This window comes from Melozone crissalis, unplaced genomic scaffold (genome assembly GCF_028551555.1).
Source record: "Melozone crissalis strain CALT ecotype California unplaced genomic scaffold, PUWL_Pcris_2 ptg000013l_1, whole genome shotgun sequence".
NCBI lineage: Eukaryota > Metazoa > Chordata > Aves > Passeriformes > Passerellidae > Melozone > Melozone crissalis.
In genome coordinates this window covers 43,059,484-43,084,267 of record NW_026535791.1, presented here as the reverse complement: position 1 = coordinate 43,084,267, position 24,784 = coordinate 43,059,484, and the positions used below count along the sequence as shown (strand labels likewise).

Here is a 24,784-nt window from a genome sequence, read left to right as displayed (position 1 = left end):
TGACTTCACTAAAAATATTGGTTTGCTTTTTTGTGAAAAGGTCAGTTTGTTTTCAGCTGTGGCAGAGGAACATAGCTGCCTCTTTCTATAAGGACTTATCAAGTGATATGAGAGGGAGAAGGGTCAAGTATAGAATATTATGTGTTATTTTTACCTCATAAATTTTGTGTGTCTGCTTTATATAATACTGAAGTTACTACATTTTATGAGAAAGTAATAAGCACAAGTTATGTCATAAACTTCTATGGAGTTTTAACTAAGTTTCACAGAAGAAAAGAAAGTTCATTTATGCATATGCAAAACCTTTAGTAAGCTTTCAGGTGGATTTTCAAATAATTTAGGCACACAGGTTGAACACAGGTAGTTGTACTCTATCATCAAAAGGAATATGTGGAGTAGCAATAAAGTTGGAACAGAGCACAAAATTGTGTCTCTAAGTTGTGTGAATACCTGCTATAGTGTATGCAAATATAAAGCATTCAGCAAGCCTGCAGCCAGTTTACCAGCTGGTTGAATGGTCTGCCATCAGATAAGGACAGAGCCAGAACTCAAACACTGGGGTTTGCATTTCTTAGGTTGAATATGATGAAGTTTCTCATTTACAACTGCCAGATCTATGTTACTAGCCTATCATTTTACAAATAATAATATATGCTTTTTTTCAAAACATGAGTTCTCTGATGTATTTTAAGACCTCATATAACTTAGAAAGGCTGCCTATTGGCAATTAGTGGTTTACAGCAAGCATCGCATCTATCCACTTTCTACTGCTGTCACTCCCTGGACGGACTTTTCTGGAAGATGAAGTTAACAGAGCATGTTGAATGGGTAGCAGCACTTTCCTTTTTCCAATTAAAAGCTGTAGGGAAAGATAATTAAAATGACATTAGGGTTTAAAAACCTTTATCTAGAGCTAGTCATTCTGATCTGCTTGGAAAGCATCTACAGCATTTTAAAGTTTTTTACTCAATCTTTTCAGGTTTTTTACCCGCTGGTTTTTTTTCACCTTAAGTTACTGAGCACCTTTGTCTATACTGAGGGCACTGTCTATACAAAGAAACCTTCAAATTAGAGCTTAAATAAGCCATGTCGCTGGCTCTCAAGATACCATTTTGTCTTTTTCAGTTTTGTAGTAATGACACTTAAAAGGTGAAATTTATTAATCTTAGTAAATCCATGTTCAGGTAATCCCAAGCATTTTCTTTTCCTCCTAGAAAACACACATATACCTTGTCAGAAACAATATCATTAAGCATGTTTAACACTGCACCTGAACTGCCTTGTCCAAGGCCCTGGAGAAGTGCCTTGCCCTGGCAGACCTCCTGGGTGGGACTGGGATGGTGCCCACGGTGTGTGCACTGCTCTCCTCCCAGCCCCAGCTCAGCTGGACACATTGAACATGGGGGGACCATCCACCTTCCCCTCGTATCTTGTCACTTCAGGATAGCTCCTATGTGACAGAGATTAAAACAACCAGATGAATCTCTCTGAATTATGAGGGCAGTTATTTTATCTTTGAGCAGATAGTTGATATAAAAAAACAACAAAATACCCCAGATATGGGGAAGTTTCCTTTGCAGAGCCAGAGCACCTTTTTATCGTCACCCACCAAAACCTTTCTGAGCCTTTATTTTTTTAAACATAAATATTTTAGACAGGCATGGAAAATTTCAGTCCCTGAGTTGGAAATGTTCATAAAGACCAGTAATAAATATGCAATATATGACACAGTGGTATAGCAGAACGCCATGTATACTCTAGTCACAGTCTTTTCTTTCCATAGTACTAGAGTAAAAAAGATTGGTTGTACAATAATCTTATACCTGTTTGACATGGCAGCACATTTTAAGGCCCTGAAACAAGCCACACAAAACTTTACCAAAGAGAGAGGAGACCATACTGGTGTAATTTCTGTCATCTAATCTCAGAGATAAAGTCATTCACAACAAATAGATTTGCAATAATCTGCTTCTAAACTGCAATCTGCTTGCAGTTCACAGAAGAATGCACCTGAGACATTTTAGCATTTACTTATGACAAAATGAATTGTGTCTAGAAGTAATTGACGAGATTCCATAGGGCAGTTGTTCAGGTGTAGTTGTCTGTGTTGGCAGTGCCAACATCTAAGTAGAGGGATGCCACATCAAGTTCTTAGCTCAGGCACCAGCATTTTTAATGAGATGGGTAATACTACAGCATGCCAAAAGATTTGTAGAAAGCAAATTAAGTCAATATGAAAAGGAGACATTTCCACTGAGGCACATCAGTCATATCACCAGTGTTTCTCACATCCAGAAGGAAAGTTTTCAGATACCCCCTAACACCTTCAGCAGGAAATGTTGAGTACTTTGTGTAGTATGGAAGCAAGAGCCCAGAGCATTTTCCTAAACACAAGCAGCTGTGACCAGCTTGTTCCTGGCACAGCCAGCACGTTCCTGCAGGCAAAGCCAAGGCTTGGCACAGTGCCTGGGAGAGGAAGGGCCTCAGGTAGATAAGCCAGGCTGCCAGGGCTGTGTCTGCTTTGTCAGGATGGTACTGACAGGCAGCAAAGCTGATGGGACCTTTTCTAGTGATGTCAGTGGAGGAGGTGACACTTGTGAAGAAGGAATGGGTGGTTTAATGAGAGGGGAGACTCTTGTGAGAAGGCATCTTGCATGCCAAGGAAATGATGTCACAGAAAAGCTGACAAAGTGTAAATAGGGAATACATTGAAGAAGGAAAGGTCTGTAAGCATGAATGCTGCTGTGAGGATGCATGACATCAAAATTCCTATTTCTGAGCATGGTTGGTGTGATAAGCACTAAAGGGACATGCCTCGGGATGGCCTTTTGAAATCCTGTACTGAAATGATCACTATCTATTGCTGACCAAATCTGTTCTTGTAAATCATAGTGAAGTTAAGAGGCAGTGAATGCATCTATGTGAAGTGGAGGACATTGTATAATTAAATGGAGAGGGGGGATAGCTTCCTTATTTTTGAGAATCCACCTTAAATGTAGTAGCTGCAAGTGTTTAAAACAACTTGCAAATTATATTCTGACAGGTAAGTGAATTCCTAAGTGTGAAAAAATGATTGCTTTCTGCTGTGATTATTAATTTTGATCTGCGTCATCCAGGGAAATTTGTCAAACTGTTGCAATTTTTTTTTCTCTCCTCAGAATTATTCTGTACTTGATATGAGACCACCAACTACAGTCATCACATTGAACAATGCCATGTATTGGCAAGATTTTGAAGATGCGTGTGTCTATGAATGTCTGGATGGGAAAGACTGTCAGAGCTTTTTCTGTTGTTATGAAGAGTGTAAATCAGGCTCGTGGAGGAGAGGACGGATTCACATAGACATCTTAGAACTGGACTCTTACTCTAGGGTCTTTTTCCCTACATCCTTCCTGCTGTTTAACCTGGTCTACTGGGTTGGATACCTCTATCTTTAAATGTTGCCTGTAGCAGTGAAGACTGCTGTGTTTTCTCACTGCGGACGGATGCTGAAAGTGCAGAAAAAGTGAAGGACACAGTCAGTTTCATCTCCAATTTAAAAGACCACATTAACTTTTACCATCACAGAGCCTGATGAAGAATTTTAACATGTAATTTCTTGAAAAAGAAAAACATGGAAGAGTTCTCTCCTAACTGCTATTTGTTTTAAGAAAAAGGTTCTTACAAAGTTTAGCTGAATTTGTAGTGTAAGCGATGTTTATGAATAATTATTGTATATTAAAATCTCTACTATTGTCCCTTACCATAGGAGCTATTCACAATTCAGGCAAAGTTGAAATATGTAATTTCTATTTTTCATTCTCATACTTTCTTCAAAATGCTGCCATATCCCTAAGGCTCAGAGAAATGTACTCTGGCACTAGCAAATAAGCCAAAGCTGATGAAAATGCTCTTTTGTATTTAAATTTGATTGATACCACAGGTTTTGGGAAACTGACGATATCCTTGATATGGAATAACCACCAAGAGACACTAAGAAATGTCTGGTAGGATCAAAACGTGGACATGACTTTCTGCAGAAGTCTGGGTTCATTGAATTAGCCACTTACCCACACATATTGGTTTTAACTTAGAGGTGAAAAGGCAGACAGAGAAGAAAGCTATCATTTGGATATAAATAAGACTTGCCTATCTGTGAGGCAGCTGTAGGCATAACTTCTACAGTTTTTCAAGCTTTTAACAGTGTTTTCTACGACTCATTAAACACAGGACGGTCATTGATTTCCAAAGTACTGTACTTGAAGCAGGACAAGATTCCTCTTGTTTGTGTCATTGTAGCAGTTCACGGTGCATAGCCCATGAGTAAAAATTATAATAGCACCAGGAATATGTGACTTTCTTCAGATTTCAATCTGCTAAAAACGTATTTTCATGCATTCTTATTTTTTCTCTCAAAGTTGTATTATAAAATTGAAAAACATGTGTGCCAAAGGCCTTTTTTTTCTTTTCATAACATTAAACACTGCAATATTTACTCACAGTAGTTGTTCCCTGTGCCTGAGCTAAAGACTGAACACTTGTGGCTTGAATAGTGCATTACAGGAACTCAATTGTGACACTTGGATTAAACATGAAATAGCTGCCACATGTAGAAAGAAGTTCTTTTCATTCTTTTCCAAAATTTTCAACTATATTTTACACTAAAAAACAATTTTGTATTTTTCAAGGTATTGACCATTGAATTCTAAACTACCCATTTTTTCAAAAACTACTTTTACAGTATTGAACTAAGTGATGTCTTTTACAGGCTGTCTACATAATTGTTATTAAGCAAACAAAATACATCCAGAATTAAATAGCAATAGCTTTTCACTACCCTTTGCATGACAAATTGTTACAAAAGATTGAAGTTAAAAGATAATTAAAACAACAATTCTATTTCTTTTCTCTTTTGGAGATAATTTTTTATGAACTCAAAAAATGTGTGTCTCTTCCAGGCAGTATTTGATAAAAAAATGAATAGTGGATGTGACTTGAAAGGAGTTCCTTTTTCCTCCAAAGGAAAACCCTGCAAACAAGCAAAAGCTAATGCAACAGTACTTCTAAAGGAACAGAAATGCTGTCATGTTCTTTGAAACATCACTGTCTCTCATTGCTGTTGCTGTGTTCTTCCACTGAGTTTTAATAGGGGGACAAAAAAACCAGCCCAAAAGTTAATTTTAATTTTTCAAAATCTTTCTTCTGTTTTTAACTTGTCTCAAATATCTGAAACCTAGTTGTGTGTAGGTCATGGAGGGGAATTACTTCTGTAAGGACTGAAAAAAATTCAAATTAGAAGCACAGAAAAGGAATATTTTGAGGCAGAATCAAAGCCTTATTTTTAGAAAGATCTGCCCAATCTGATATCTTCTAAACCAATGATAACCTTCTGATTTCAAAATACATGTTGAAAATTTTGCTAACTCTAATTAGCAAATTAACTGCTCTGTAAACCTGTGTCCTGCACTTGGAGGTATAGACTTAATTTCAGGATGACAGTGATATTTTAAGTAGTGCAAGAAGGTGATTAAATTAGAGTTGGATATCCTGATCTCTAATTATTAATTATTCTACTCTAATAGTCACCTTCAGCCATATTTTGCAAGAATACTAGAAATATTCCAAGAATGGAAACCATTTTCCTTTAGGGAGGTGATCCTGCAAACCCTCTGCACAATCAATTGATTTCGGTAGTAGTATTGAGACAAATGATGCACAATCAGGTGCCTTCCACCATTAGATCTTGAACAGGTAAAGTGATGTTTATTTAACAATTCCATGCTGTGTGAGTTTTGTGGGAAGTGGAACATTCCCGTGTTAGATGATGAGCGTATGCTTTTCTTGCACTTGTGCTCATGGCTGCTCAGGAGCCCTGCTGAAAGCAGACAATCCCAACAGATCCTTCTTTGGAAGACCGATTCTGCTAAGTCCATTCATATTGACAATTTTTCTGACTTTTTTTCATGAACAGAAGATGGAAGCAAATAATTCCAATTTTTCCACCGTCCTAAATCAAGAAAGAAGCTGCAGACACAACTGCCTTGTGCTCTTACAGTGAGAGCAGAGGAGATATTTTACTGTGTAATTTTTCCTGATTTGGAGTTATCAAATATTGATTTTTATGGAAGGCTGGCAGGTTCCTGAATGCACTCCTCTGCTTGTTCCCAGTAACTTGGCTTACTCTCACTGCTTTACTGCTCCGTGCTTTGGCAGGCACTGAGAAACCTTAGAGATCAGGGAGGAGAGGCTTTCTATGATCTGCATCATTTAAAATGCCATTATGGTCTGCACACATCTATGTGCCATTTCCTTCTGTAGGAGTAAGAACATCCTCATCCTTCAGGTATTCTTTTGCTTCTTTTGCTAATTGGCAAAAGTTAACATTTTGGTGTGCTGTCCCACGAGAAATATAAGAACTGTATTTTAGCATTCTAGAATATGTTCTTATCATATAATTTCATACTAGAGACTTGCATTTATTCCACTACTTCTTTTTACCCTTCCAAGGAAGGGAACAGAGGAAAGAAAAACCAAATGAGCAGTGAAATGAACACATTTGGCACATTTGGCTTTGTAAAACCTCAAAACCAAGTATCTTCACATTACATTTGTTCCTTATCAAAGTTGCAGAAGGGATTGTGAGTTTTTTAAATAATCACCTTTGTTTCTCAGGACAATTTAAAGTCAGTCCTCTTATTCTCCCCTTCAATTAAAAATTCTTGGGCATAATTTGTCTTTATTGAGGGCAGCATGTCCAAGGCCACTAAGAATGTATAAATAATATTGGTCTGCTTAATTCAATCTTCTCTGTTTTCCTGGCTCTGATTCATAGCATATTGACAGCTTCTTTTTTTACAGCCACTCTTCCAATAATAAAGAAAAAAAACCTTGTAGACAGTTTTTGCTCTCTCAATGTCCAGCAGTAATGGGGAACTGCAGTGTCACACAATTTTAATATAACTTTCTAAACGAAAAAGTAGGGGTGTACTTTAAAACACATCAGGCATTTTGATAACCTTTTCTTTCTCATGTTCTCCTTAATCAACTCTCAACTGTGTATTCCTATTTTGTGCATACCAATAAAAATGATAAAAATTACAAAAGCCAGAACTGTCTTCACAGAGACAGTGATGAGTAGTGAAGCTAAAAGAAGAAAAAGAATTTATTTTTTATTGCTGTGCAGCTCTTATCTGTTGCAGTCCTCTTATTCAATTTAACCCACAGCTAATTCCAAATCATCCACCTGGAGGTTTGCACATTCATCAGCTGGAACAGCAGTGACACATGAGCCTTTAACTGATAGGAAATTATTTCTGGAACTGCAGGCATACTGCCAAATAACTCAGACAGATAGCTATCTTAAACACTTCTGCAGCTCTAATGTGTCTTGGTGTCTAGCATCTCACGTTATTTCATGAATTTATCACCATGAATTATCTTCTTACTAGGTCATTTCATGAAGGGAAGGCTGTTTACCTCCTTTTTATACAAAATTTTGCCGTATATCTGATAAAATGACTCTCTTACATGACTGGATGCCAGGTAGCTCTGGAACTGCTGACAGACTTTGTGGGAAGGAAGATTCAATATTTTAAGACAGACAGATTTCACAGAGTCACAGAATCAAATAGGTTGGAAAAGACCTTGGAAATCATCAAGTCCAGCCTATGACCTAACACCACCTCATTAACTAAAGCATAGCACTACATGCCATTCCAGTCTTTTTTTAAACACCTCCAGGGACTGTTTCATTAGCCTCACCACCTGGAGGGTTGGTGTCATCTTCTAAACTGTAAAACATAGTGCCCACTGAAACTTGTAAAAGCTGTCCATAACAAATTGTACTTTTTCCATTGGCTGCTCTTTCCTGGTTTCCATAGAATGCAGTAAGAAAAGGCAAGCCATATCTCATAATACTAGATATCTACACAGGCAGATTATTTTTTTCAAGGTATCTTCTTCTTCTTCTTCTTGCTCACAGTGAAATGCTTGTGCCTCTTATGTCAGTGCCTTTATCATTTATTAATATGAAAGCACATCCCTTAACATATTTCTCATCCGAAAGTTAGAAAGTGGGACCAGTGACCTTCTGGAGTTCTTCCTGAGCACCATGGTGTGTGATCAATATTCTAAATGTCTTCAACCTACAGACTGAGCATTTCTCTGTGTTTTCTTTATTTTTCTAAACAGTCTGTAGGCTTCTTATTTCCTATATAGCAAAAGGCTGCAGTGGAACTTCAGCAGTTTACCAGAATCCTTCCTTCTGCACTCAGCAATTTCATTCCACCAAGAGATGCAGAGCTTAAACACAAGGCTCATCCAGATCTCTTTCCAGAAGACTATTTAAAATAGGCAAAAACCAGACTATGGATTGGGAATGTCCTTCCACAGATGAAAGGTGAGGTTCTTTTTCCTCTAGAGGTTTTTTGGCTTTTTCTCTCAGTTAATTTTAGATTTCTCCTCCCTCCACAATCATAAAATTAACTCAACTTACACTTGCCTACTGAGAAAAAAATATAGTGTTATTAGTCTTATTCTGTGCTTCTATGCCCACCACCTTTTTATGGTTCATCACACTCTTTTCTTAAAGAGTTCTAGTATACAAGTGAAAAAATGAAGGCCTTTCTTCCAGACTCAGTGGCCTTAATAGTATTACCTTTCTCCCTGGGATCTAGGAGGAGTTTTTTCCTCATAATTTAAGCCACTGGTTTAGATACTAAAACCAAAGCTATGTTCTATATCTAAAGTGAAATTATGTTTCAACAACAAAAAAAAATCTTAGCTTGAAGTCAATTGCTTTGAGAAGTTAAACAGTAATTTTTTTTACACTGAACATTTGGTGGATAATTTAAAGATATATGATGGCCTACAACCCTGTCTAGCTAGGACTAAGTCCTGAACCAGGGATAAATATTGTTCTGACCATCTAGTTTACCTAGCAGCTCTTTCTTTAAATGACTTTGGGTCATGACTGACTTCAAGCACTTGGTTAGTTACTGCTGACATTCCTCAAGTGAGATATCCGACATCTGTGATGATGTATTGCTTTCTACAGACTTTACTTTCTTTTGCTTTTCTTCTTTTGTCTTGGGTCCTCAAGCTGGTGTCTGTATGCATCTGGACTCCTCAAGGGTTTTCTTAAAAAATACATGAAATTAGAGAATAAAATTAATTATGAAATTCAGTGCCTCAGAGATGGACACCTGAGAATTCTCTTCTTTCTACGAAAACATTCATTTTGATCTTGTAATCATTTGCTGTTTATGAAGGACAAGCAGAAGACGTGGTTGTGTTTATTCATATGTCTAGGGAAAATCTTTCTCAAGGACTGAACAAGGCAAAGCAGGCACTGATATCAGCCAGTAACTTGATGGATATTCTTTTTTCTGGGTAAGGAATGGCTCTTGTCATAGGAGACACGACAGCCTCTGGTGTCATTGGAGCACCCAATAACTTGACCTGGAGGCCTAAGCCAGCCTGTGGAGCTTCTTATAGGGGCATGCAGGTGCTCCCTTTAGTGTTTAATACAGCCCCTAATACTCTTCTAAAGTCTCTATAACTTCTTTCAGCAGTGCTTGAGCGACAGGAAGCTGTACTGACACAATATATTCTAAAATACAAAGAATGAGATATCCACAGTGAAGCTGGTGATGGCTTATTACTGAGACAGGATTACAAGTTTAAAACAAACCAGACCTGCTAGGTCTGAGCCAAAACTTTCCACATTAATTAAGACCATTGACCAGAAGAGGGGTTTAAGTTCAAATCAGCAATCAGGAAGATCATTGGATTATATTCTGTAAGAGTTGATTATCCCTTGTTTGGATTCAAAACTTGTGGAGTGCAGATTTGTAACATGAGTACTTAATGTGAGATTTGTGATTTACATACTTAAAGTGAGACCCAAAACAGGTAAATGCTAAAATTTTCAAATTGCACATTAATATAAAATGGATGAAGAGAACAATACTGATGACATATATTTTTAAAACTACTGACAAATGTGAAATAGAGCATGCTACAGAGTCCATTCCATGCTTACAGAGCTCACGGGATCCTTAAAATGAAGGCAACTGTGGAACTCATGGAAAGCTGGTTAAATAATTGCATTTGACAGTATTACACAGGCAGCCAGGGAAGTACAGCACTGCCAGACAGAGTGCTGCAGAAATAAAAAAAAACAGAATAAGCTCCCACAAAACACTTCCTCTGAACAACAGTGGGAAAGCTGGTGCAGAGATTACAGTATCACACTCCCTTATTCTCTTTTGCAGTCATTCAGGAGTCCTGTGACTTTTTTGTCATCCACAATCACTTGTGATACCAACTTTAAATCATGGACCAACCTGTGGCTACCACAGGCCATCACCAAACCTCCACATAATCCTGGTCTAAACTCTCAGCATACTGCTCTCAAAACATTTTTTTCCACCATGACAACACATGTTTTTTTTTTTTAAGTGAGTGTAATTTTATTAATCAAATAAATACAGCCAACTATGTGCCAAATTGAATTTTCTTATAGAACACAGCCAAAATTTTAGATTTCTAATTATCCTTCCTTCCTAAGTTTTTGTTAGGGGTGTGTGATTTCGTTGCTAGCAGTGCAGCTTGTGATGTCATAGTGAAATGAAAGTACAATTATGTGCCCAATGTGCCTTGAATAATACAGGTAGCACTAGTACCAGTATGTCATTCTAAGTTAGATAGCCATCCCAGTGATCCCCCAGACTGACCTAATCAGAAAAGTCAAACACCCATGTGCTTCATCTCCTCAAGTTCTCAGACAATGACTTTCTCTTCTGGATCACATCCATTCCAGTTTACTTTGTGTTAAGAAGTAGGGCCGTGCGTCTAGAATACTATTTATATTCGTATTTTGATCCCAGCATTTGTATTTCTGGATACAAATAAATACACATTATCAGAAAATGCAAGTATGGCGTGCATGTTTGGTGGTTGTATTTTTCTTCTGGAGTTGAAGAGCTTAACAGAATAGAAATAGATTTCTGAAAATTTCCTTGAGTATTGAAATATGAATCCAATATTATCAGTTAGATGGTGCCTGGGCCAGTCTGACCCTCGCTGCTGGGCCAAAGGCAGCAACTGTGGTGTAAATCACCCCAGAGATACCTTGGCTGCTGGAGATTGCAGCTGGGCACTGAGCAAGTCCAGGCTTGTCAGGAACTCCGTTTACCTCAGGAGAGAGAGCTTCTGGCGATGGTGAAGAGAAAAAGGAGAGGATTCCGCTGGAAGGTTTAATGTCCAGAAGTTTATTCCATGGTTACAGAGGTCTGGACGGCAGCAGCTGCTCCAGCAGAATGCTGAGCACATGGCCTGATCACCTTTTAAGCTCAGGGACAGGGGGAGGGGAGGTACAGGTGAGCCACCCAACCAGGTGAGGGGGGCTGGGTCTCAATGGGGGGACGACACCCAGACTGGCCAATGACCCCTGGGCATAGGGGCATCTTTTGAACTTGACCAATCACACGATGCCTTGCTGGAATGTTAAGCAAGGGGGCGAGGGGGAAGGGAGAGGCATATAGGCACACCTGGGAAAGGGACCCAGAAGCTTAAGACACACCGCAACATCTTGAGAGAAAAGGCATGGTGTGTTACCTTTCTAATAGGGTGTATGGTGTTTTCAAAAGTAATTTCAAATGAGTCTTTAAAAAATATTTTCAACAGTGAGCATGAGCTGACTAAATTGCAAAAAATATTTGAGACTGCAGTTTATCCATGAGTCTAATTTAAACTTGGAAGAATATGCTACAAAATTCAAAGTGAAATCAAGAAATAGGCTGTGTCTTTTTCATAAACTGCTTGAATTTGAGGAGTCTGCAATTTTAAAATTGTGATAAAATTTGGCTTCAAAACTTTCCCAATCCCAAAGTTTTCAGTACTCAGTGAAATTTACTGGTAAAACTATACTCTGTGGTTTTACAAGACTTAATTTTCAGCAGCCACCCATTGTTAAGTAAGACTGTCTTCTTGATTTATGCTCTTTGAATGTAATTTAATTCCCGCCTCTGTGCATTCATGACCACAGAATTGTCAGTCTCAACCCACTCCAACTGTGAAATGCCTTCTTCATTTTAGGATTCCACTCCATAGTAACACTGGAGCTGACAGCTGGGCCACAGAAAATGCCTAAGATAATGCACAGATTTCCCAGATCTCTCATGATCCCACAGATTTCCCTATCTGAGCTTGTTATATTCATACTTTCTGTATGTTCCTAGCACTAAGGCATGTTTTTCCAAAGGACATTTTATTTCACAAAAACCAATTACACCCAGAGTATTTAATTAAACTTTCACTAAGAAATCTCTTTTTTCTTGTTTTCACTTATTAGTTTGACATGCAATTCATGCTTTATCCCCATTTGTGTTCCAATACAACAACTAGATACTTACCTGACCTGTCTACTCAAAAATAAACATCGATTCTCTACTTCCCCAACAGCATCTGACCCTTGTTATCACAGTTAGTAAAATGCATTAACCAGGTAGATGTGGTTGTGCCTCACTCCCCTGGACAACTAGCAAGCATAATTGTTGCCATGACTGTTTTCTGCACACGAGTCATTTCCTCTTGCCATTGTCACAGTGTGAACGCAATGCCAAGCTGTTGTCCCTTGCAGAATGTGCCCTGCAACACTAGCTATATTCTTGCAATTATCCAGGGAGCCTGAATGTGAGTTGAGCACACTGGCCATTCCAGAGGTTTAAGGTGCTCATCCTGCCGAATTCCGGAGGCTCTGACACATCCCTCAATTTAATAACATTTCCTGCCCGGTAGGCTCGAGCGTGCAATAGAGTGTGATGATGAATCGTGCCAATAAGTTCTGCCTTTTTATGTCACCCTCTGTCTCACCACCACAAATCTAGTTAAGAACTGAATTACTGCTTGGCAGGTTTAGTTAAAGTAAACTCAGTTTGTGAAATGGAAAATGAGCAAAGCTGAACATCAGGGAGCTATCCAGAAAATAAGGAAGAAATGGAACAGACATTTTCCTACTGACTGATACTAGAAGACCACTGTCACTTAATAGCCATAGTAAAAAACCTCACATTTTAAATGTTGGTTTATAAATGGAAAGCACCTGTGTTAGCAATGCAAAATAATTGGTATATGCTGAAGTTTCTCATACACCAATGTGTGCCTAGTTTGGGGGTTTTTTTGATTGATTTGCATGTTTCTTTTTTTTTTTAATAACATATTCTTGTAGAGTGCAACAGAACTGGCCTTAAAAGAAAGAATTTTTCATCTAAGGAAATTCTGGCCAACAGGAGTTTCATTAGTCCATTCTCTAGTCTCGAGCAAACAGTGCATACCATCAAAAAACCCCATTTTTATATACCATAGTGGCTTTGGATTCTAGGTTGTGAGAAGATGGAATATATTTACAGAGAAAGTCATAGTCTAACAGTGTCATGGATCATAGCAGAACCAAAAAGATGCTTACTGATAAGGTGCAGTCTCCTTGTGTCTTGCTGTTGTCAGGTAGAAGTAAAGGTCCACCAAATGACAAAGATAAGGCAAAGCAAGAACCCCCCAAACTTTCACTCTTCCTAGGTAAACAAAGAGGTCCTTGCTATTACCTGTGACATCCATTCTTTCCCTCCGCACATAAACAGCACATCTTGGGTCAGATAGGTCTGAGCACTGCTGTTAGGCATCCTCACAGCAGCCAGGGCACTGCTACCATGGTCCTGCATGTGCAATGACCAGGAGGGAAAACAGCCCTGAGTCCTGTACAGCTCAGTGCCATGGTCACCTGAAATGCTTGAAAGGGACTGTAAAACACACAGGAGTGGAGGCCGTGACAGTTCATCCAAAAGGAATCCTCACTGAAAGCAACCACGAATACATTAATGAAGGATTGAATTTTATCAGAAAATAGTAGATCTTAATGCATTTAACTGTAGGTCAAGACACCACAAAACCCATTAAAAATTGAATCTACCAAGTTCATATTCAGCCAAAACCTTACCCCTCCCAAGCCCCAAGAGATTCTGTTTCCAGTATTTTTTATGATGAAATACTCTTGTTTTAAAGATACTCGTGCACTTTCTACCAGAGAAAAGTTGGTAAATACCAGTTCAAATGCTTTGACCTTTTTTTTTGATAGAACTGTCCACTCGAAGCAATGACAACTATAAAAGTTAAATGTAAAATTCCCATCGATTCCCCTGTTTCCCACTATCTGTGCTAGTTGAAGTGTAAACGAAAGTTGCAATGCTTCTTAACTGATTATACAGGGAATCTATCTAAGAATCAGCCCAGGACTCACTGGATTAATATCATATGCATGCTGTCCTTACTACACATTGACTGTGCAATCGACAACTGAGTATCTCCACATCCAGTGAACTATAAATCATGCCACTGTCCATTCCTGGCACTTCTGCTGAGGGCTAAACTGGAGTTCAATAAGAAAAGGCATCACACTCTGTAGGAGAGCAGACAGATGCCACACATCAATGCAGGCTGGTAATGAGCCAGCAGAGCAGCACAAGGAGCCCGTGAGAAGTGCTGCAATGGCCAGGCTGAATGCAAGGTAATGAGCACAGCTCACACAACTCTGTAATTGGTTATATTATGGCTGTGTCTCGCACATCAAAGGAATTCATTACTGCCCCATGCTCTGCTCTGGTTACTACAGAACCGTAACAACAGGTTTTGGCATGTCCTCCCTACCCACAAGGTCAAGGAGGATGCTGAAAAACCAGAGGGAACCTGTTAGACAGCTGCTAAGATGATCAAAGGCCCAGAGCAGATGAACTGTGAGAAGCAGAGGAACAGAGTTCATTTGGAGCTGAGGCTGAGGGATGTTCTACTTGCAAACTGCAACTACTTGAAACACAGAAACAAAGAGATTAAAGCCAAACTCTCAATCTCCTCTCAGCATTGCTGCAAGGTAGCAGGGGACAGGTGCTTGACCTTGGGATGCTTAGGTTGGAGATGAGGAATAGCTTTTCCACATTACAGTGCTGCAAGAAAGGGGCTGCCTGGGAGGCCTCAGAGTGCTTCTGCCAAAGAGGCTTTACACATCTGGCTGGACAGATCCTGGCCTAGTGCTGGTGGTGGTCCCCTTCAAGCATAAGGTTTAACTACATGACCTCAGAAACCCTCCCAAATTCTGGTCAACATTTCTATAATTCTATAAAAGGATTTTTTCACCAGTTACCTCTTTCATAAATATTCAACTAGATACACAGTGAACAATGACATAACTAAAACCAACACATAAAATATCTGCTTTGGCATTGCTGCTATTGTTCATTCTCTGAACAATTTGTCTTTGTATATAGTACCTAAGACATGTAGGGAATCACATCCTGCTTTGCTAGTGAAACCTCTCAATGCCACCTTGAGAAACAGATTTTTATGACTGCAAAGTTCCAGTTTGAACATGCCATTTATGACAATGAATTTTTTCAATGTATATTGCTGCCCCAGTTTTGTCAAATTAAAAAATAACATTTATTATGCAGCTTCCTAAAATAAGATTCTGATACCATCCCTATCTTATTTTTCCCTTGCAAATTGGTAAATTGTCCTAATTCCATGTTATGTTGCAAGAAGGAAAATCCCTAGTGGCTTTTAGTGGGCAATGTACAAACTACATATCTACACAAATCCAGGCTTCAAACAGGCAAAATTATTAACCTTGAACATGAAAACGCATGATTGAGTAACAGGTTCACTGTTACAGAGGATCTAGGTGCAGTTCACTGAATCTATAATGTGTGAAGATACTTCAGTGTATGAAAAAACAAGCAAACAACTCCCTTCACAAGAATTTAATTAAATTTTTAGCCCTTACTGTACTAGATTTTCCAAAGTCATTTCAGCAATTGGTGGACACCAAATGTATATTTTATCCTCCTTTAATATGTTGCCTATACAAAGAAAATTAGCTCTGTCTGGTTATGTTTTGTGTAAAATATGCATTTATATCCAGAAATGTACAAGATATGTACATTTACACTCTGCAACTCTACAAAGTTCTTGTACAAATCTTCCCCTTCTGCCACATACAAAACCAGCCATTCACAAGTGGGAGATGGTAAGGGTGGGTGAATACAGAATGCTCAGCAGAAGGTTAAGGCCTTGAGTGAGTGAGAACATTTCTGCTGAGTTCCTTTGGCTCGAAGGTTGCCACTCTGTCTGTGTTATGTGTGTACCTACATTTGCTCAATAGAGGCACTGAACTCATTAGTTCTGCATGTGTGCAGCACCAAAGCCAGATTGAAACTGATGGTCATACAAAGATCATTTCAGTACAAAGTATTATCTCCACACATCTGTGAAGAAATCCACCAAAACAGAAACACTTAGCTTTGCGCAAATTAATTCTCAGCACCATCTGCCATGCAGCTGATTCTAGGAAGGGGTGGATACACATGGTTCGCTCCAGAGCTATTGGAATAACAGGGCAGAGGGCTTTGGGCAGTAGGACCTCGTGACATGGTACTGCATCTCAGATGAGGCACTGAAAGGCAACCCCTGAGCAAAGAGGCTGATGTAGGCTATCCCCTAAGGAGAGCTGAATTCCCAGCATGGACTCATCTGCACTGCACCTGTGTTTGGAACTGGAATGCAACTTAGAGTTGCTTACACGAGACAGCAGTCCCAGAAATACAAAAGCCAGGACGAACTCAAACTACAGGCAGTAGGCACGTGGGTGATCTGTGAGGTGCTGTCAGACTTTTCACATCATCACTCAGGACAGGAGGTTGCTGCCAGCTGCAGTTCTGTGCAGGCAGCTGGGACTGCATTTCTCCCATCCCTGCCATGTGGCAGGGAGACAGCAATGCACTCCAGACAGAAAGAGGGGCCTGCAGGTTTAAAAGTGTTGACTATCCAAGAAAAAAATAGTTCTAGGAGGTAATCTGTATTTTCATGTTTTGCTCCCTATTCTATATACCCAGAGGTATCATTGTCACTTCAGCACTCCTGCATCAAGAAAAGAAATCCCTTAACTCTTTCCATAAGAAGAGATAACAAAAAAAGAAAGGACTCCTCCAAGTAATGTGCTCCTTGAGTTACTTTTACTGCAGGTGGCTATCCAGCAAAAATAAATCACTATTTCTGCAGTGCGAGAGCCCAGGCAATTCAAATATCAGTGGAAAAAAATGAACACAGAAAGCAAAGTTCATCTGTCCAAATATAGCTATAAATATTGTAGACTCTGTCACTGGAGTTAGTTATCTAAATTCTCTTTAGAGTTGATGGAGAGGCACATATACGTCGGATAAGCTAAATTTATTTTAAAGGAGACATCTGAAATTGCAATCATATAAACCATACTCAAAAAGTTAACTTATTTTTCACCAACTATAAAGGGAGTCTAAAGGAAGTCTGTCCCAGACATAAACATTTACAATTCTGGAAGATTAATCCTCTGCTATCTCTTAAACAGCAGAAACATGGATGCTGCACTGAGGAACACAAAACAATAGCATAAGAAAGATGTGCAAGCAGTAGTGGAGTTAAAAGGAACAGAACTGAATGTGTGTTTCTGTTCCTTCAAAAACTAAGGGAAAACACCAACACAAATATGCCTACAGTATCTGCTATATTTATTGAGCACTTTGTGCTCTGTGGTATCACTGTGCAGGCTGCTGCACTAGAACAAGGACGAGGAGACTTCTTGCTCTGATAATATGGAGTGGTACCTGAGATCACTCACTTTGCAGGGAGCTGTAGGCTCTCTCCAGTTCAAGCTGTCTGAAAAAAATTGGCTCAAATATTTCTATATTTCACCATAACATGCAGCAGGTTCATACCCAAAGGTACCTATATAAAGAAGTATAAAGCGCAGTGGTCTTGAAAAGTCGCAGTCAGTTTTATGTAACACAGCAATTAAGTGCCCCAACTAATTTTCCCATTATGTTCTAGATGATCTCAAGCCATTTCTACACAGAGTGAGAATCAAAAGACAATAACTATTAGGAAAACAAGGTGATGTGGAACAGGAAATACTTTTAATCTGGAGAGCACACACAGTCTTGTGCTTTTGTGTTGTTTGTAATGAACTTGTAATGAGCTCTTCTGCACAAGGAACACTCAAGTAGGGTGAATTGTTACATGTTATACAGCATACTGAAGTACATATGAAATCTCAGGGGAACAACTTCACAGTTTCTGCCATTTTTCTACTGTCACTTGGGAGTTCCATCATCAATCATTCTATATTGTGCTCTGCTGAATGCTGTCACAAAAGCTTTTCCTTGTATCAAGACTACTGTGAGCTATACAGTCATAGAGAAGTGTTCCTGCCAAATATCTGCCCATATTAAAGTAGTTGCTGAAAATACAGACACAGTAGGCTACGGTGCAGTATGTTAAATATCTCACTAATATATCATCTGTCTATCACACAAACACTAGGAGAAATATGCTGAGAACAATGTGTTTGGATATGCAGCAGCATCCCTCTTGTCTTAATTCTTCATTCATGCCATTGAAGTCTTGCTTTTTTGACTATGATACTGAAATGGCAGTAAAGATCTTATTGCCACAGCATAATGATGTCCTTTTGGGTTAAACTGTGTGTATTTCTCAAATCCCATAGAGAGCCTTCCCTCTCACTGAACAACTGACCATCCCACTTTCCAGGAAGATATTCTCAATGGATAACAGAGTATGTCCATGTGCTGTGCACATACTCTCAAATAAGGAAAACGCTTGCCAAAGAAGAATGGAGGCAAAGTGGCCATCATGCACACCCCCAAAGCCTCTAGATTCTCACAGCCACATGGTCAGCAGCAAGAGGTAAGCTACCCTCCCTTTCTGACTTGCATTTCATCCTGTACTTGGCACAATCAGAAGAATAATTTCAAGCTGGCAGAGCCATATGAATATGAATCCTAGCTGGCATGGGTTTTCATACTTCTCTCACAGACCATCCAGCAGTCCTTTGACAGAGCCTGGCCTTGTTCACAAAGGGGGATGTGTCCATTGTTACCAGCATAACAGGGTGTATGGCTGCACTTCTGTCTGGACATAATTGCTGCAGAAATGTGTGTGAAACAGAAAATGGATGTTGTTGTTTAAATGCTGGTTCAGTGTGACTCACCAGAGGCAACTTGCTGTTTTCATTTATCCTATTAGAGCCTGCTTGTCCAAAGGGTGGCCTTTTTTCCAGCTCCCATGTAATTGTTTCTCAGCCAGCTTCAGTAGGGGTGTTTTCTACTTTTGTTTCCCCCTTTTTCATAATGTGAGAAGACTTATATTTACAGTCCTCTGGAATAAACACAATAGGAGCTACATCCCTTTCTTTGGAAAACAGTAACACTCCTTGCTGAAGTAGTGCTCCTAAAGGATTTAAAAAATAATCATGCCATTTCCTGGATGGAGTGACTCTCCTCTCCTCTCCTCTCCTTCCACTTACTACACGAAATTAACCTGATGGACACAGGTGAGCGAGTGTAAGTACTTGTTTCTGTCAGCTGACAGGTAGGTAGCAGCATCAATCATGTGCTTGTTGGCTGAGACAACACAACACCCAGGACTCCTACCCTGCTGCTGAGGTTCTACAAGTCAAGCTTGAAGCAGATTGTTAGAGCTATACAGAGCATTTTCACTGTTGTTCTTCAGCTCATGGTCTATAAATGGTAGGTAAATACAAATCAAACACTTCAGTAATTTCAGAATTCATTTGAAAAGAATGTACTTGAAGACACAGTGGTTACTTCTCACATAAACCCTACAAAAATTGTATGTACTTCAGTACTTGGGAACATTTTTCAAAACAATACATTTGCATTTCAGTGAGAATGTTTCAGTGTCGAGTATTGTAATAGTGTTGAGAGTGCTTCTCCTTTCTCTTTGATAATTTCAGATTTGTGAGTCAATACTGGATTTTCATTATTCTGTAAAGTATTGGACCAATTTTTCTGACTAAATGCTAAATTGAAAGGTATTTTTACTTTGTTGCATCCTAGTTCTGGGACTATACGTTATTTAAATGTTGCATTAAGACTAGAAGAATTATTCTAGCCCCATCATTAATACCACAGAACATTTAAATAATTGAAGTATTTCACATATTAATGAGTATGTAAAGGTTTTTAATGCTGCATAAATTATTGCACATTTAGTCACATAATTTATAATCCTGCTGTTTTAATATGTGCACAGAGAAAGGACAATATATGGAACAAATATGCATGTTACATCTAAAATCATGTTACAGCTAATGATACAGCAAAATTACATATTTTGCCAATCAGTAAGCCTTGAGAGGTTTTTGTTAATTTTAAACTCCTAGTTTTTTCATAGCTGTGAATACTGAAACTGACTTACAAAACATCTATGTGCTTCAGTATTCCCAGAGCAGCAAGCATTTGAAGAACAAATTATCTGTTATTTTTAAAAAAGTGTTACTGTTAACCTAACTTTACAATAAAACCTCTCATATTCAGGGTGAGATGGCTGCATCTAATTGAGAATTTAACTTCCTTCAGTGCTAAATAAGTAAGAAAAAGCCTCTTTTATAGTTTTTACTCTTTTGCACAGGAATAGAAATCCTTTGCTGACATGTAACCGCCCTCTACCAATATGGGTCTTGCCTCCAGATGGGCACAGGTCTCCAGCAGGAGCTGTGTCACATTGTGAAACCCAAGAAAACCCTGGGTAACCCAGAGAGTCTCAAATGGTATCAGCTGCATGTGTATGAGCAACCGAATCTGGCCCCAGACATTCACACTGTAATGAAATGCCCTAGAAATACCTTCTTCTGTCACCTCATATAAATAGAAACAAGACAAGCAGAGCAGGATTCAGTGCCCAGAGAGCCCACATCACTGCCAAACACGATGCAGGACATAGGGGATGCCTGTGTCCACTGAAGTAAAAGCTGCAATGAGCCATGTTACTCTGTGGCATCTCCTATGCCTCAAAAGATAAATTTAGAGCATTTGACTGAGACCAGCAGGAGAAGCTAGTGATTTGGGCACAGAAAAAGGTTTCAGTGGCAGCATTCCTGTTCCTCAGGGTGGCCTTTGGCCCCAAATAACAAAGTCTAAGGCACTGGCTTTTCTTGCAGACTCTCCCATGTGTCATGGAGACCAGCTCAGGTGCAAAAACCTTTCCTAACTATCATAAATGGGCCTTGTAAGCCAAGTCACTGCATGAATAGTACTTCCAGAACCACACTTTTAGACCTGTGTATTATTCAATTATTTGTGGAATTACAGCTATGAGGCTGCAAACCTGTATATTTAGCAAATTGCTTTAACCCATCATGTGCAAAATGAAAACAATGGCATTTCCTTATCTCAGAAGCACTGTGAGAAACAGTACAATAAAAAGTGTGAGGAAATATCGTAACAAGGCTCATCTAAGTAGCACAGATGAAACTTGCTTTTGTTACTGAGTGCTAAAGAAGTTGATAACGTCACATATTTCTCATGTTAACCACAGACTGCAATAAAAAGAATAAGGTGAAATCTTAAACAAGAAGGTAAATCTAGTAGTTCCTTTAGGCCTAAAAAAATCTGTGAATATAATAACATTAATTTGCAAAAAAAACCCAAAAAACCAAAAAGTAACATATATGGGGGAATTGGTAGACAGCTTTTAGATGTAAATTATTTTCAGACTTGAGCTGCGTGGGTTTTGCTCTGTCATTTATTTAAACAGAAATGTCCAATGCTCAGAACAAATGCACTATAAGTATCTTGAGACACATTTCAAACAATCTCACAGCACATGTAACTCTTCCTCTAAAGTGCTTGGATAACATGGAAATTAATACCAAAGAAACACCTGTAAAAATAGCAGTCCAGCTTCTTAGACAAGCTGAATTTTAAACCTTTATTGTGATGTAAATTTGAGCAACATTGCAAGTAGTTCTGAAAAATGTTTGCCTTAGTGTATCAAAATTGTTTAAAATGAACAGTCATTTTGCCTTTCATTTTTCATCTATAATTGCCTCTAAAGCTGTTGCAAATTTTCTGGTTAATGGTTCATGGATCAAAATTAACTACTTACCTGCTGAAATGTGGTCAAAAGGCTGAAGAATCTTTGGATATTTTAGCAGGGGGCAATTGTAAAATAGCCACAGAAGCGTCACTTGTGTCAGAGGACAGTCTTTATTGGGATAAGCCACAGGATAGGGAGACACATTCTTGATCATTATCACACTTACTACAACCAAACACGTCACCCTCATCCATCTCTGAGGTCAGACATGACCCATCTTAAATTAGGCATTTTCTCCTTTATATCCCCTGAAGCTGATTACAGAGTATCACTGATTGGGTACTTTCTTCCAGTGCCCACTCCCAATTCACTAAAGACCACTCAATCTTTTGGTCTGATGGTATGAAATTCTATTACTCACATTTCAAGGCAACGTATAAAGAGTGGAGAGAGAAAAAAAAAAAAAAGAGAGAGATTCACTAAAGGATTTCAATATGTTTTAGCGTGCCAAGGTGGGATGTCTACAAAAATATCTCACATGGCCAGGTTAATTTGAGACACAAATTATCAATTTTGTTGATAATTAAGTTTCATTTGATTTCTAATGGAGATCAATCTTTTTGACTCATCAAGACAAGCGAGGTGAGGGCTGCATGGGATGGTTTGTCTGGGCAGGTTGTGTGTGTGTGCTATCCAGCATCAGGCAGCAAGCTGGGGACAGAGCAAGCCCCTGAGAGGGGGAACACCATCCCGGGTCATGGGAGGTGTATGGTACCTGTGATGTTTGCTCCAGACAGGCAAACACAGATATTCAACGGCCAAAATGGGAAGTTTTAAGGAAGGTAATTTAAAAATTACAGTTTTTCCTCAGCTCCAGGCATAAACCCCATGAGCCTCAGGAACTTCATAGAGGGTCGCTGAGGCAGATCTGCAGGATGAGAGCCAGCAGTGTGCAGATGCCTGCCCCTGTCCCAAAGCACATCCCGGAAAGGGCAGGATGGTGTATTCCTACCGGAATCACAATCCTCCTCCTGCCAGCACTGCTCCAGCACATGAGGAATCTGCTTGCTCTACCCTCCAGAGACCCCTACAAAGGCTCTACCAGAGAAGGTTCAGGACATGAAGTGTAAGGGGATAGAACAGAAGTAAATAAGGTGGTATAGTAAGTCATTTATCCCCTAAAGAATTGCAGCTGAGCCAAGTACTAGAGATTGGGACCAGGCCTGATTTAACAGGCCACAGCTGTAGCCAATTAGAAGAGTGTTGTAAAAGAGTGGATTGGTTAATTGAGGGGAACTGGAGTCTGTCGGCTGCTGTGAGGACAAGGCAGAGTCAGTGCCTAGAGGAGTTGCCTATGAGAAACATCAAGGAGGTATGAGACTCTAGCAATATGGAACCCTTGCAATGTAGTGACAATAGAGCTCTTGCACTATAATGACAACATTGGGGGGCTTATTAATGTCCCCTTTTCCTTACTGTGGGTTGGACAGGAGCCAGAGGCTCCGTCCACAGGGATACCTTGGGAAGCTAATTTTCCTTGTCCCTGGGAGCATTACATTTCTGACTCACAGCTAGGAGAATACTGTGTTTGTCTCAATACTACTCACACATGAAAAATTAAACTGTGGACCATCAGTCAAAATAAGAAGTTGTTTGTAGGTCAGGCTTTTACAGAAGTCTTCATTTTTTCCTTCAAACTCCACTGTCCCCCTATGCCCATTCTGTTTTCTTTACCTGCTGCAAGCAGGAACAGGAAGAGATTAGGTCACAACCTTCTGTCCTTCTCCTCACACAGTCATATGAAGAGTTCTGACAGATATACATATATATTTATACACGTTATAGTTCCTGTTCCAAAAGAAATGGGTAGCCAATCAGAGGGTAATCTGAGTTAATGTGGGTATAATGTATTCAAAAATTAGCACAAAAAATAATCTCAAAGCAGTGTGAAAAGAGGTGGGAAAGAGTATTAATGGAACAGGCAGCCTGTGCCCATGCAGGCAGGGGCTTCTTCTTCCTGGTAAATGGATGGCTGGTCCTGCCAGAAGTCAAATATTATCATCTGCAGCAGGGATGATTTCAAGTCTGATTCTTAAGAAGCAGCCTTTTTCAGTCTTCTTTTTTTTTTTTTTCTTTCTTTTGTCCCAATAATTCAATTTTATTCAACTTTGCTAACCTTGGATTTTCTTTTGTTGCCATCAAGGATTTCCTATGACTGTCAGACAAAGTGCTTTATTTAAATACAAATAAATTAACCCACTCCATTGCCTGTCTTGAAAAATCTTTTATCAATATTCAAGCAGACTAAGTGCTCTACCTTTGGTATTCAACTTCTTATTAGACTTTATATCTGTGTTGTTTTTCTTTAAAATATCTTTCAAGGGCTTATAAAATGATAGTTCAAAATAAGATATCTCTGCTTCCTTGAATAACTGACTTTCTTCTACACTTCTACTTCCTACCAGTCTCCAGGTATGAAAATACTCCTAAAAGAAAAGATTCAGGGGGGGAAAAAAAAAGAAAGACCCACATTGATTTGGCCTGCAATGTTTTCACAGTCTATGACAGAGGTTAGCAAAACTATCCAGTATTACATGCTTTGGAATGCAGCCCAAAATAATCATTGCTGATAACCTTAAACAAGGTCATTTAAACTACTGTTCTATCCTAAACTACTGTTCTTGGAAAAGTCTATCCTATTTTTTCTTTCTAAGGAGGTTTTGTGAGGATTATTCTCATAATACTTGAAAAATTATAAACTTCCCCATGAGCCTGAATTCTACGATTTTGTTTGTCCTTTTGTTCACAAATGTAGCTTTGCAACTCTGTTTTTAATTCTCATAGAACCATAGACAGGTTTGGATTG

The 24,784-nt window shown here is 39.1% G+C and overlaps 1 protein-coding gene across 1 annotated transcript in view; it reads left to right on the top strand.

Moving 5' to 3' along the window:
• The window catches only part of GABRG3 (gamma-aminobutyric acid type A receptor subunit gamma3), a 291,318-nt gene extending 285,101 nt beyond the window's left edge, over positions 1–6,217 (top strand). Inside the window, exon 10 of the mRNA XM_054271617.1 lies at positions 3,159–6,217. Coding sequence (XP_054127592.1) covers positions 3,159–3,437 — 279 coding nt within the window. The 3' untranslated portion in view covers positions 3,438–6,217. The remainder of the gene's footprint in view (positions 1–3,158) is intronic.
• The last annotated feature ends 18,567 nt before the right edge of the window (positions 6,218–24,784 follow it).